The sequence below is a fragment of the Kogia breviceps genome, chromosome 17 (genome assembly GCF_026419965.1).
Source record: "Kogia breviceps isolate mKogBre1 chromosome 17, mKogBre1 haplotype 1, whole genome shotgun sequence".
NCBI lineage: Eukaryota > Metazoa > Chordata > Mammalia > Artiodactyla > Physeteridae > Kogia > Kogia breviceps.
The window spans coordinates 51538895-51552678 of NC_081326.1; the positions used below are offsets into that span (position 1 = coordinate 51538895).

The window sequence follows — 13784 nt, forward strand, 5'->3', positions numbered from 1 at the left end:
TGACTTCTCAACGCACACGTTTACAGAGGATGCTCCAGGAGGAAAGCCTGCCCTGAGCTCTCTCCGCAGCAGGGGCCAGGCCAGGACCGACAGGCGGGCGGAGCCCAGAAAGCACCCGCATGCAGGACCTCGGAGCACGGGCAGAGGAGTCTAAGGCCGGCCCAGGGTCCCGCTACGGCAGAGCCACTCGAAGGCGACTCCCTCGGGGGTCGGGGATGGGCATCATTCTCCAGAGGCAGCCACTCTGGTCCACCCCTGCCCGGCAGGCCTTGAGGAAGGCCACGGTCGCCTGGCTAGCCGGAGTCAGAAAAGAAGAAAATGCGGGAAGCGTCGAGTTTCGGAAGCCAAAAGGAGAAAGGAACAGAGTGCTAGGGGGCACCGCCGCTACCCACCTGCGTCAAGCTCCAGCTGGTAACAGGGCAGCGGCTCGAGGGAAAGCTTATAACCCTCGAAGCGGGGATCCAACAGAGGTCTCTTCACCCGCAGGGAGCAATTAGCGGCCACCTCCATCGCCTTCCAGGGGCCTAGCGTGAGAATTAATAAAGTTCGGGTTGAAAGGTCCGCGCTTAACGCGTATTACCGTGGCTGGGAGGCGGCGTGGTTCCCATCCCAGAAAACACTGCGGCGTCGCGTGCCTTCTGGGAAATGTAGTGCCCACAGGGAAGTTGGCTCTGTTGCATATTGGGATATGTAGTTTTTAGGGAACTTAATGCCCGTGCGACAGCGGGATATGGACTCTCTTACCCAGAGGGCTAAGCGACCAGGAGGCGGCCCGCGCTGGTTAAATTCTCACATTATAGGCAGGGTGGCGAGACCCCGCCCCGGAAATGCGTGTGCTAGCTTTCTGTGTGCTTAGGTGCCCGAGCTACTGAGGGTCTAGGTCCGGGCAGCCGAAGAGTGTGGTAGGTAACGGTCGTCAGCGCAAGGGTCATTTCGTCGCTGGGAAGGGACGGCCCTCGCCCGCGGTGATGGTGGTGAGCTATGCCCGTGGTCCTCAGGGCCGGGACCCGGGCCCAGCCCAGGCTCCTTTCGATGTGCTGTCTTTCGTTAGCTTCCCCGACCCGCGCTCGCGGGCCTGTAGGGCTCTCCGACAGGGCGTGCTACCGGAGTTGGCCTGAAGCCAGTCCTCGCTTTGTTTTCTGGCTCCTCCCCTCCCGCCTCTCCCGCTGTCTCCGCCCTATTCTGTTTTCCCAAAGACTGTCTGAACTGGGAGGGATCCCCTAGCGCCCTTGTTTTACCAGTGAGAAAACTGAGGCCTTTAAGAACTGACTTGTCCAAGGTCACTCTCCGTATTTTGGGGGCCAAGGCAAGATCAAGTTCAGTATTCTGCTAATGGTACGGACTAGACCTTAGTATTATTTTGAAAATGTTAGCCTCCAACTGCAAAAGCAAACATATCCTAGTCCTTTCTCAACCTCTCCTTTCCTGTTCCATTAAAAAAAAAAAAAAAATCAACTCTGAAAACTCACTGCCAGTCTTGAGTTTTCATAGAGGCCGCGAGGTGGGGGACAACAAAAGTAGTCTGAAGTTGGTGACAGATATGTGGAGTAACGTTAGCTTATTCCAAGTTTTACAGCTTATCCTTCCTGTCCTTTTTACACCGTTTTGGTTGTCTGTTTTTACTGAAAACTGAGAATCTTCTAAGTTAGGAATTAATTTGAGATTTGTTTTCTCCTTAACCCAACCAGCAAGCTTTGATAAAGAGCATACACACACACACACACACACACACATACTTACAGCTAGTTTGTTAGTTGTAATTCTGGGTACATACTAGTGGAAAGTAAAGTAAAGCACTTAAGATCCTTACCCAGGAATTTCATTTTTCACAAACTGTGCCTAATCTTCTATTGATATTTAGGTTATATAGCTTCCCCCAAATTTTGAATACAGTTAATTAAGATGCAGAAATGATTAGCAGTCAGTTATTATGTGCGGTTAAAGTATTTTGCGGCTTCTGGGGTCACAGTAGCTGAGTTCAAGTCCTGCCTTCACCACTTTTCTATCTCGGTGCCTCAGTTTTCTCATCTGTAAAATACAAACTATGTTAATAGTACTTGCATAAAAGAATAAGATCTGGGAGTTAAATGAGATTAAAAACTCAATGCGTTAGCTCAGTTCCAGGCACATAAGTGTTTAATAAATGTTACAGTAATTGTCATTATCCAAAGACTCATTAATAAAGGGTACATGGGGGAAGAAAATTGTAAAGTCATGATCATGACTTATTGGGATGCAGTAAATAATATTAGGAGTAAGGACCTTGTTAACACATTGTTGAAATTTATCACCCCTTCAGTTGATAGACAGAATGTTAAATGTGTTGAGGTGCTTGAGAGGATTTAGAAGAAAATGCTTTGTAAGTGTTCTATATCTGAAAATACATGTTGATGTTCAGGTTAGCAAGATGAACAAAGATGCGCAGATGAGAGCAGCAATTAACCAAAAGTTGATAGAAACTGGAGAAAGAGAACGGTAAGTAATCAATTGTGTTAATTAATTACACTTAACATCTTTAAATTACAGTTATAAGAATCTAAAAAGTAACAAGACTGATGTCGGTGGAAATAATTACAGAAAATTGAGATTATCAAAAGCAATTCCTAACATCTGTTAAAAATGCTTAGGTCTGTTCAATATGGCAAGACTTGGAGGGAAGTGGATCATGTACAAAGATGAACAGGAAATGACTCTCTCTCAAAAAATGTCTAATCTAATGGAGAAGAAAAAATACATACCCAGATGACTACAATGGAAGATAAAATGTTACTTACTTTTTAACAGGGAGACTGCATGATGCAACCAGTTTCAGTTGCCAGGCTCTGTTAACCTCAGAGCAATGTGTGCTATTCCTACTCTCTGAAACATTCTTCTTCCTTCCCCCCATCTTTAACTAATTCTAGCTCATTATCAGGTCTTAATTTAAGTATCATCTCTTCTAGAAATCTGTTAACTCCAAAATACCTTGTTCCATCATAGTGTTTAATCACTTTGTATTATAATCACCTCCTTTGCTAGTTTGTATCAAAAGAATCTGAGTTCCTTGACAGCAGAAATACTACCGTAAACCGAGCATCATGCCTAGCACGTAATTGGCCAGGTAAATATTTGAAGAATGAACAGGTTTGGAAGTACAGAGGAGAGTCTAAGGAATCAAAAAAGGCTTCCAGGAACAGGGTGATAAATTGTATGAGAGAAATATATATATAAGGAACAAGAGGGATCTCTCAGTTCTACCCGGGGATTAAGGTAATCAGTAAAGCTCTCACAGAGTAGTAGAAGTGGTACTTCAGCTGGGTAAGAAGGATTGGCAGTTCCCCAACCCGGTAAAGGAGAAAGGACAGTCTAGGCAGATGGAACCGAATATGCAAAGTCAAAGAAATTTGTTAAAATATGTTAATATTCTGGGGAACTGTGCAGTTAAAATGCGAAAGACAGTGGACAGGAGAAATGTGGCTTTTGTATAATCAAAAATCTTTCCATTAACAATGTTAAGAAACTGAACTCAGTAACTGGCTCAGCCAATTTCTATATAAGATCGTGTAACTAAAAGTCTAGGGCTTGAAGGTGCTTCAGGCACCACTGGGTCCAGGCACTCAAAAATTGTTGCCAAGAACATGTCTGTCTTTCTGTCTCTCATCTCTGCTTTCCTCTCTGTTGGCTTTATTCTCAAGAAGGCACTACCCACAAGGTGGCAGAAATTAGCAGTTCACAATTTACATCTCTCCAACTGAGACTACCGTTCTCCTAGTAGTTTCAGCAAAGGACCTAGCTAGATCACCACCCTACTTAGGTAATAGGCCATTCATAATCAGCATTGCCTAGGCCACATTTCCATTGCTAGAGCCCTACCTGGATTTCTTACACCGAGAGTTGTGGAGTGTTTTTACTGTCAAAGAAATGGCAGGAAAATAGGTGGTAGTTTGCAAAAACATCTGTTGTTGACTTTATCCTTGGGTGGTGGGAGTCATTAAAAAATTCTAAGAAAGGGACTGACTAGATCATATTTGCACTTTAGGAATGTTATTTTGGCAATATGGAGGATAGACTTGAAGGGCTAGAGATAAATTGCAGAAGATAATAGGTTAAAAGTGGAAAACAGCAAAAATGGAAAGGAGAACTTTGTTTTGTTTTGTTTTTTTAAAGTAAAATCAACAACCCTTGACATGAGGAATGAGGAAGAAGAAAGCCTCTAGAACAGTGCCTTGGGAAACTGAGAGGATAGTATTGCCAATAATGGGTATAGGGTATTATGTATTACTGTTTTTTTATCTGTTTTCATTCATGCAGCTTAAAGTTACTGAGTTTCTACCATATGCCATGTCCTGTTGAGGTGCTGGAGATACAGTAGTGAACAAAATGAAGCCTGTTCTTTTACACAGCTTACATTCTAATGGGAGGAGACAGAAAGTAAATGTGTAATATGTCAGATGGTGATGAGTTCTAGAGGAAAAATAAAGCAGAGAATAATCAGGTGTGTTATTTTGGATAAGAAAAAAAAAAGTAGGCTTCACTGAGATCAAAAGGATACAAGGGAGTGAGGGGACTCCTAAGAGCCATGGTCCTGACACAGGGGCTTTCCTGGCATTTTTTTTCCTTGTGTACCTTGTAGGATGTTAGTTCCCCGACCAGGGATGGAACCGAGGCTCCAGCAGTGAAAGTGCCAAGTCCTAACCACTGGACAGCCAGGGAGTTCCCTTGCCTGGCATTTTGAGGAACCCATGGAAACTAATAAGACTGAGTCAGCTGGGTGAAGGAGAGAAAGAGTAAAGTTAGAGGCATTGCTTCGGAGGAGGGCGGACTATTCAGGGTCATTTAGGTTGTAGTAAAGACTTGAAATTGTATTCTGAGTAAATTGGGAAGCCACTGGAGGGTTTTGAGCAGTGACAGGAGAAGGACGTGTACAAGGGAAGTAGCAGGGGTACAAGTTAGGAGGCTTTGGCAACAGTCCCGTCAAGAGAAAGATGGTGGCTTCAACTAGGTAGTAATGGCAGAGGTGGTGAGAAACATTTGGATTTCAGGTATATATTTTAAAACTGGAACCAACAGGATGTGCTTATGGATTGGATGTTAGTGTTATCAAAATTGCTGAGTGAAGGGTGCTGCCAAGGTTTCTAGCCTGAGGATCCACCTGAGGATCTGGAAGAATGGAGTTGCCAGTCTGACAAGAACAGCTTGAGATGGAAGAGAAGCAAGAGTTGGGTTTTGTCCCTGTTACGATTAAATGACTTAAACATCTAGATGGAAATGTCACTTAATGGATGTTAGGAATACTGAAAAAGAAGCACTTTGGTTTGGGACTTGACATGTGTAAGCTGAGAAATGAGGTGATTTACTTTGAAGATTGAGGTTTTATAAGACTAGGTGTTGCAAAAGGATAAAATATTTTATTGCACCCATGATGTCATTAGTTGTAATACACACCAATACTTTTTTAACCTTTAAGAATAAGGAAAATACTGCCAATTAAATTATGATAGGCATGCCAATTGCTGAATTGTTAAAATGTGGGAAAACACAGTCTTGGAATTAATGAAATACCATAGTTAATGTGTAATTTAGAAGGATAATGAGAAAAAGGGAGGGGCAAGTCTATGTGGTTAGCTATATAACGGGGGCAATAAGAGAGCTAATGGGTAAGAATTTGTAGTAAAAGAATGGATTTTGGAGTTTGAAGATTTCAAAAGTACAGCTGCTTCAAACTCAACTAATACCCTTCTGAAGTTGTACAAAACCCACAATATTCCTGTTGGTGGAGGGAAGTAGAAAGTGTGTTAAGAAGGCCAGAGAGTAGGGTTTCTTAAGAAGAATTGTACTCCATCCACTTCATTGAATTTTACTGATGACGAAAATGAGGCCCAGCATTTAAATGACTTGCATAAGATCAAAGAACTTTTTAGGGGTAGAACCAAGATTAGGCCATGGTTAAAGTTTTATAACTGGAAGGTGGGATTTTTAATTGAACAGTTGAAGCTTTACTTCAAACATTCCTATCTAAGATATTGTACACTGTTGTAGTTTAATTTGGAAACACTTCTTTTTCAACAGCCTCAAAGAGTTGCTGAGAGCTAAATTAATTGAATGTGGCTGGAAGGATCAGTTGAAGGCACACTGTAAAGGTAATCTGTTTCATTTAGAAGATAAGCTAATTCCATAGCTCTCAACTGTGTTGGTTTGGAATTCATTAGAAAAATTAGTCAGTATTTTAAGATATATTGAGTGCTCGAGCATAATTTTAAACAAATAGAAAACTGAATCTTGTGGTAATAGATTACCTCCTCTCAGTAATAATAAGTAGACCTATTCCTTAATTTTTAGAAATTTTCTTTGTGTTTCTCTTAAAACAAGTGAGGCAAGATTTCCTCTGGCATGGAATATGGAATCCCACCTTTTTTGCTGTGCCTACTCAAAGTGAAACATTAATTATTCCTAGTCTGTTTTTCTTAACATGTTGAGCACTTTACGGTTGGCAGACTTACAGGAAGTCTATCTCCTATCGTTAACAGTGTTATTTTTGAAAAAATCATCTATAAAAGCTCTTAGAAAATTACATATATTTTAAAAATTATAAAATGGGAGCTTGTTAAATTGCAATTAGGTATTGATGATTATGCCATTAGATAAATTACATGTGTCACTAAGATGAGCCTCCTTCCTTTCTGGCTCAGCTTTTGGTATGCTGGAATTCTGGATATTTATAATGAATTCTCGTATTGGTTTCTACAAATGATAATAGAAACTATTTATATCATTAACCGGAAGAAGGCAGTGTGCCAAATTAATAAAAGCATAGACTTTGAGGTCATACAGACCTTCACTGGTAAGACTAGAGCTGGATTTCAAGTCGTATTTGAATGAGTTATTTAATCTTTAAGCCTCACTTGCCTCACCTCTGAAGTGGGCAAAATGCCCAGCCTGTCAAATTATCATGAATATTAAATGATGCAAAGCACCCAGCACATAATAGGGGTCCAATAAGTGTAAACTCCTTTCTCCTTCTTTTGGCCCAGCCTAGAGAAGAGAAAGGAGCAAAGGAGTTGTTCTATATTTTAATTTGGGGCTGTGAAATTACAAGTTAGACTTAAATTACAGTTTTTCCCCCTCCATACATTCAAGAGCTGATATGATTATTGTGAAATAAGATCTGTGCAGTTGTAAGTTTCCAGTTTTTTACAAATAGATTTGAATTTACATTCTAAGTGTTATAATGATTTGTTTTATGTTTTTGATCTGGTGAATACATACTGTTTTTAAGGTTGAACTAAACCTTCATTAGAAAAGAAAAAAAGTGTCCTCTTTTTTTTTTTAAAGACCAGTCTGTACTCTAAAAACATGATCTTAACCCTTCCTCTATGAAAATCTTTCTTACAGATAATGATTTTAAATGATATGATTTGTTTTTTGCTTTTGCATAAGAGGTAATTAAAGAAAAAGGACTAGAACACGTTACTGTTGATGACTTGGTGGCTGAAATCACACCAAAAGGCAGAGGTAAGGAATGAATACAAATTGTGTGAAAGGAAATGTGGGCTAAGACATTATTTTTTTTTTTTTCTCTTTTGCTGGTGCAGCTTTTCTTTCTTTTTACAAGGAAAAGCACCCTTTCCAAAATTATGTGGGTACTTGCATCTCCTCTTTGGGAAGAGTTATAGTTGCCTCACCAACTTTTGTGCATGGTCTTGAGTAACAAACAAGTAAGAGGTATAAAACGTTTTTGCACTGTTAAAACAGTACACAAATGTAAGTTGATGTGGTTGTTAGAACAGATCATTTTTAAAATACAGGATTTTGTAGAGGCAAATATTACCTGAAGCTAGGATTTGTAAACTTTAGCCTGATATTTAATAACTCAGAGTTTTACAGCAGCCCCTGAGTCATTGCTCTCTTTCCTTATTAAAAATAAACAAGGGCTTTCCTGGTGGCGCGGTGGTTGAGAGTCCGCCTGCCGATGCAGGGGATGCAGGTTTGTGCCCCGGTCCGGGAAGATCCCACATGCCGCGGAGTGACTGGGCCCATGAGCTATGCATGGCTGCTAAGCCTGCACGTCTGGAGCCTGTGCTCTGCAGCGGGAGAGGCCACAACAGTGGAGAGGCCCGCGTACCGCAAAAAAAATAAAAATAAAAATTAAAAAAACAAAAATGTCTTCTTGAATGTCTAATTAAGAATTTGGTAGCTCCGTAACTTCATGGTCAGGGTAATTCATATTTAAGACTCACACTTCAACTACCTTCTTAATTTCTCCCTTTAATACCTTGTTTAGAGAAACCAAAGGAAAGAGAGGAAGTAGTATATTAATAAACTATTAACAAAATATTTATATGTAATAAATATTAAGTCAGGAATTACATCATATAATTAAGTGTAAGATTATTTTCATCATTTCATTTCAGGAAGTCAGTGGGCGGGGGGAGAGTTGTATTATAAATGGAAGCAGGTAAATTAGATGACCCATTAGTTGTTTCCTCACACAGAAATAGTAAAAAGAATTTAAGTGTGAAAAGTAAATGATTTTTAAATTATAACTAGGGAATATTAGTCCCCTGAACTGCTACCATGTGGAAGGAGCTACAACATCTCATGGTCCTTTCCAGCCATCTTTGTTAGGGCTGTTTACAGCTAAACAATGTGACTTTTTTGGTCAATCATGTCTCAGGAAAAGGAGCGGGGGAAAGCAGTATTTATTGTTCTCCCCATGGATTTATGTTTTAAAATAAATTTCTGGGCTTCCCTGGTGGTGCAGTGGCTGCGAGTCCGCCTGCCGATGCAGGGGACACAGGTTTGTGCCCCAGTCCAGGAAGATCCCACATGCCGTGGAGCAGCTGGGCCCTTGAGCCATGGCTGCTGAGCCTGTGCGTCCGGAGCCTTTGCTTCGCAAAGGGAGAGGCCTCAACAGTGAGAGGCCCGCGTACCACAAAAAACAACAAAAAAATTAAAAAATAAAAAATAAATTACTATAATTTCTTTTTCTACTTTTCTTCTGTAATGTATGCTTAATCTGGTAACACTTAAGAACTTAATCTGTTAACAGGGTAGAAATCATCCTTTGCTTCTCCTTCAATACTTGTGTGTTGGCCATTTCAATCCCTTGTAGCTAGCTCCCTTGCTAGAGAATGAGCAAAAAAGAAAAGAGAAGTAAAAATAAATCTTTTCTTTTATTTTCATAGTGTTTTTTATTGTCAAGAGAAGTATTTGTTTTTATTTTTTAAATTAACATACAGTAAAATTGACCCTTTTTTAGTGTCAGTTCTATGAACTTTATACACATGTATAGATTCACTCTAAAAAACGCCCTCAAGCTGTTCCTTCATAGTCACACCACATCTGTAACCCCAAGGCAGCTGATCTGTTCTCCATCACCATAATTTTGATTAAAAGTATATTTAACATACATAGTGATCACATTTGCAGTGGACTTGATTATGTAGTCTTTATTTCTAGGCAGGCTTACAGTAAATTTATAAAGAGGAGTATCTGTATAGTTAATTCCCTATTGTCCTTATTTTTTGTACCCAAAAAGGGGGAAAATAGTGTAGATTTATTTATTGACATTTAATATTAATTTAAATTTCAAAGAGCAGGGCTGTTTTTCCTTTTTTTTTTTTTTGCCATGCTACACGGCTTGCAGGATCTCCGTTTCCCAAGCAGGGATTGAACCCAGGCCACACAACAGTGAAAGCCCAGGATCCTAGCCACTAGGCCACCAGAAAACTGCCATTTTCCCATTTTTAGTTTAATATTCTGAATAGATAATACAATTACATGGTTCAGAATTTTAAAAATAAGCCTATAATAAATACAGCTTTTACATCTTTGCTCATTCAAGTATATGCATTTATTTCAATACAGTATTGCCAAATTACCTTCCCCAAAATGTTTTGTCAATTTATTCTCCCACCAGCTAATATGAGAGGGCCAGTTTTCCCTCAGCCTTGCCAATACATATATTATTATTGACCTTTGGATTTTAGCCGGTCTCATTGGTAAAACATGCTATCTGAATGTGGTTTTAATTTTCATTTCTGTTGTGAGGTTAAACTTTTATATTCAAGAACTATATGCCTCTCCTTTTCTTCATCTCCTTTGCTCATTTTTCTGTAAGCCTGCTGATCTTTTTCATATCAAATTGAAGAAATTGGGTAGTAGAGAGATTAGCAGTGTTTTCTCAGTTTTTGTTTTTGTTTTTGTTTATGGTGATTTTGACCAAGCTTATTAAGTTGTTGCATTTGAATCAAATTCATCAATCTTTTATAGCCTCTGTTTAAAAAAGGCCTTTTCTATTCCTAGTTTAAAGAATTTTCACATGTGCAATATATTTTTAGGTATTGGATAATTCATTCAAATAATGAATTGCAAATATACTTTATTTTCTCAAATGTCTTTATTTTTTTATTGAAGCATAAGGGTTACTTATGAAATTATTTTGTTGGTAGTCCTGAATAAAATACCAAATCTCAAATTGACATATATTAATTGCGATCTTCTTTACTCTTATGTTTTTATTTTTATATTTCAGCCCTGGTACCTGACAGTGTAAAGAAGGAGCTCCTACAAAGAATAAGAACATTCCTTGCTCAGCATGCCAGCCTTTAAGATTGAATTAGATTGTGTTGTTTTGTGGTTTTATTTCTGAAAGTAAAACTTGCCATAAATTAGGAATTGATTTCCCCAAATAAAATCCTTTTTTGTATGATGGTATACAGTTTTCAGTAATGATGTATACAATTGTATTGATTTTTTTCCCTAAATGTGTTATTTTAATAAATATCTCATGAATGAGTTTGAAGTTTCCTTGGATTTTGGAATAAATGGGACTTAATTAATAATTCATCAGATTTGTTAAGAGAAAAAGTCAAGCAGTGAATATAGTTTAAGTGTTAAGTATGTAAATGTTAAGTAAGCAGATCTCTGTAATAACAATTGAGGAGAGGTAAGCAGCCTCTTCTGATTCTTTGGATGTAGTGTATGCCTCTTTTGAATTCCTATAATATTTTATAATATATGTCCCACCTTGTACTACAGATATCTTATTTCTTATTTGTTATAAACGCTGAGGGTTAGGACCGGGTCTTACTCATCTTTATGTGCCTTCCTTATTCCTCAAAGAATTTACCATCTTACTGGAAGAGAGAACATTTGCAAACTGGCTCCATACCAAGCTCCTCTCACATACTCTACTCATCTGAACTTTGAAAGCAGAAACTAAATTGCATCCCCACTTACTAAGGTCAAGAAAGAACTTAATGGGAAATAATCTCCACCCATAGCTTTACTCTGACATCAGGATTGCCAAATCCATGGACTTTTGTCTATTCTTGCGTGACCTCTGCTGGAAAATGAGAATGTTGACCGTCCGGCCACTTGGAACTCTTGCCACTGCTCACGTTGTTTATACCTACCACTGGAAGCTCCTTCTCTTTCCTGTGGATACCTTTTGCTGTATGGAACTTTAAATAATGGTGCTTCTTAGTGCTCCCTCTGGGCCCTCTGTCTAATGATACAATTTCCTGGGCAGATACCAGGAAAGTTGGGTCGGACCATGGCTTCAAATACTAACAGGTTGATAAATGTTAAATCGCATCTCCAACCCAGCCTCCAGATCCATATACTCAGCTGCTATGGATCAGCTTCCTTGAATGTTCCATAAACACCTCAAACTGACCACACCTAAGAGTGATTTCCTTTTTCCTCCAGTGTGGTGCCTCCCAGACATACAGATTACCTGAGGAGCTTGTTACAATACTGATTCTGAAGGTAAGGGATATGGCACAAGATTCTGTATTTCAGGCAAGCTTCTCAAACATGCTCGCGCTGCTGATCAAGACCATTTTGGGTGTAGCAAGACGGTAAATTGTCGCCCTGCCTGCTTAACTTAGGCCCTCTTAGTTCAAGCCCAGATTACTTCAGTCGGCTCTTAATATTTCCTCACTCCAGTTGCTCCATGTTTCCTCCAATATATCTTGCACATTATTGCCTAAGTGACCTTACTAAAATTCAAGCCTGGTCATTTTATTCCCCTACTTGAGATTTCTCAATAACTTCCTAGTTTGCAAGGTAAAATTCAAGCTCCGCGTAGCACCTAGGCCCTTCTTGATTTGTCATTTACTTATTTCTCTGGTTAAAGAGTCCCCCAAAGTACCAAGGTGTTACATCTCTAATACATTGGAAAATCCACCAACATGGAAAGCCTTTCTACTTACGGCATTCCTATTTGCCCTTCAAAACTGAGCTTGAGCCATTGCCGAAACATTCTGACGTTTCTTGCTGTGGTTTAGATTCCCCACCACTGTTTTTCTGTAAGAAGCACCTGTGCCTAATTTCAACACTGGTTTTCCAACTTCAGCATGCATCTCCTGGAGGGAAGGAGACATGACTAATTTTTACTTTGTATGATACTCATTTGTGGATGAATGGACAAAGGAATTAATATATGAATGGACTAGTGAATGAACATTATAGGAGCACCAAAGAAGGTAACAATTGAGTGTAGCTGAGGAAAGCCTTTATGTTAATTTTTGGTTCATGTTCTAGAGATACAACTTTATATTTCTGATGAATTTATAGTTTGTGTAGTCATTGAACCAACTGGACTTAATTATTTAAATTTTGAGTCCAAGATACACACACAAAAATCATAAAACTACCCCAAAGAATTTTTTGTTTCACCTCATCTCTTACAAAGCAATGATCCAAAGTAATGATAGTTATATTCACCATTCTGCTACTGATTATCAAAAAGGAAACAATCTTAAATGGTACATAAATGTTAAAAATGAGTAGTTTTTATTTCATAGTACTGTATATGAAAGTGAATCAAAAATTGCTCATAGAAATAATAGCTCAAAAGCAAATATGAGAAAATGGAAAAGTTATTATGAAAATATTTTGAAATGGAACAAAAATAGCTGAATCGAAAATATGTAATAGCAATTCAAGATACTAAAGAGCGTAGATTTAAAATGATAATGCTGAGAACTCCCCCACCACCTCTAGGGCTTTTTTGACATCTTAGAAATTATCTTATAGTTTGCATCTAGAACACTGATACCTTTCAAATAAACCAACTTTGTGTATATTTTGACTCACATCATTGATTTATGTAAACTAGGAACACATTCTTTAAAAATCTTGCACCCTTTCGTGCTCAATGTTGGAAATTCAATAGAAGATTACCGTTACATGACTGTGCTGGGTGACTAAAATACTAATTAGGATTACCATAAGCTTCTCTTGTATAGGATTAAAGAAGACCCAAGTGAATTATTTATGTAATCGCTTTGCTCTGGCATCACAAGTGTATCATTTGGTTGCACAGTGCAAAGCCAGGGCCTGGGTTTTCTGGGGATTGGTAATTGGATATAGGACATTTCATAACTTGAAAAAAGACTCCATCCAACTCAAGAGAATTGTGACAGCTGCTCAGTAGCTGATGTTGGAAATGATCCAATGTGTGTGTGTGTGTGTGTGTGTGTGTGTGTGTGTTTTAACCCTTCTTGTAAACGGCTTTCTCATGTTACTCAGTGACTCCATAAAAACCCCTCATATTTACCATGAGAAACCACACAAAAGTCATTGGATGAACCTTCCAAGAAAACTAAGAGGTGCAATCAGTTTGAACTGTGGTCTCATCTATTATACTGAATTATCAGGTAAGGCTGACTCTTCTGCCTCAGTTTCCTCGTCTGCTCAATAGATCTGATAATGCTGACCTGGAAAGAATGAAAATAACTTTAAAAACTGTAAATATTATTAGTAGGATAATTATAAAAAGCAATCTGGGTAATCAG

At 38.9% G+C, this 13784-nt stretch overlaps 2 protein-coding genes across 5 annotated transcripts in view; one reads left to right on the plus strand and one right to left on the minus strand.

Moving 5' to 3' along the window:
- Nucleotides 1–623, minus strand: part of NUDCD1 (NudC domain containing 1) — an 82310-nt gene extending 81687 nt beyond the window's left edge. The window contains exon 1 of one of the 3 annotated variants that reach the window (XM_059043499.2): nt 393–623. In XM_059043499.2, coding sequence (XP_058899482.1) covers nt 393–510 — 118 coding nt within the window. In that variant the 5' untranslated portion in view covers nt 511–623. The remainder of the gene's footprint in view (nt 1–392) is intronic. The other 2 variants (XM_067018002.1, XM_067018004.1) reach the window with 2 other exon arrangements.
- A 187-nt stretch (nt 624–810) lies between these two features.
- On the plus strand, nt 811–13070 carry ENY2 (ENY2 transcription and export complex 2 subunit). Of its 2 annotated transcripts, none has more exons than XM_059043514.2 (5): nt 811–974; nt 2399–2475; nt 6049–6119; nt 7417–7491; nt 10514–13070. In XM_059043514.2, the coding sequence occupies exons 1-5, from the start codon at nt 969–971 to the stop codon at nt 10588–10590; spliced, it is 306 nt and encodes a 101-aa protein (XP_058899497.1). In that variant the 5' UTR covers nt 811–968; the 3' UTR covers nt 10591–13070. The 2 variants fall into 2 exon arrangements, with proteins under 2 accessions (XP_058899497.1, XP_066873264.1); XM_067017163.1 differs by having other exon boundaries at nt 811–902.
- Nucleotides 13071–13784: the final 714 nt, after the last annotated feature.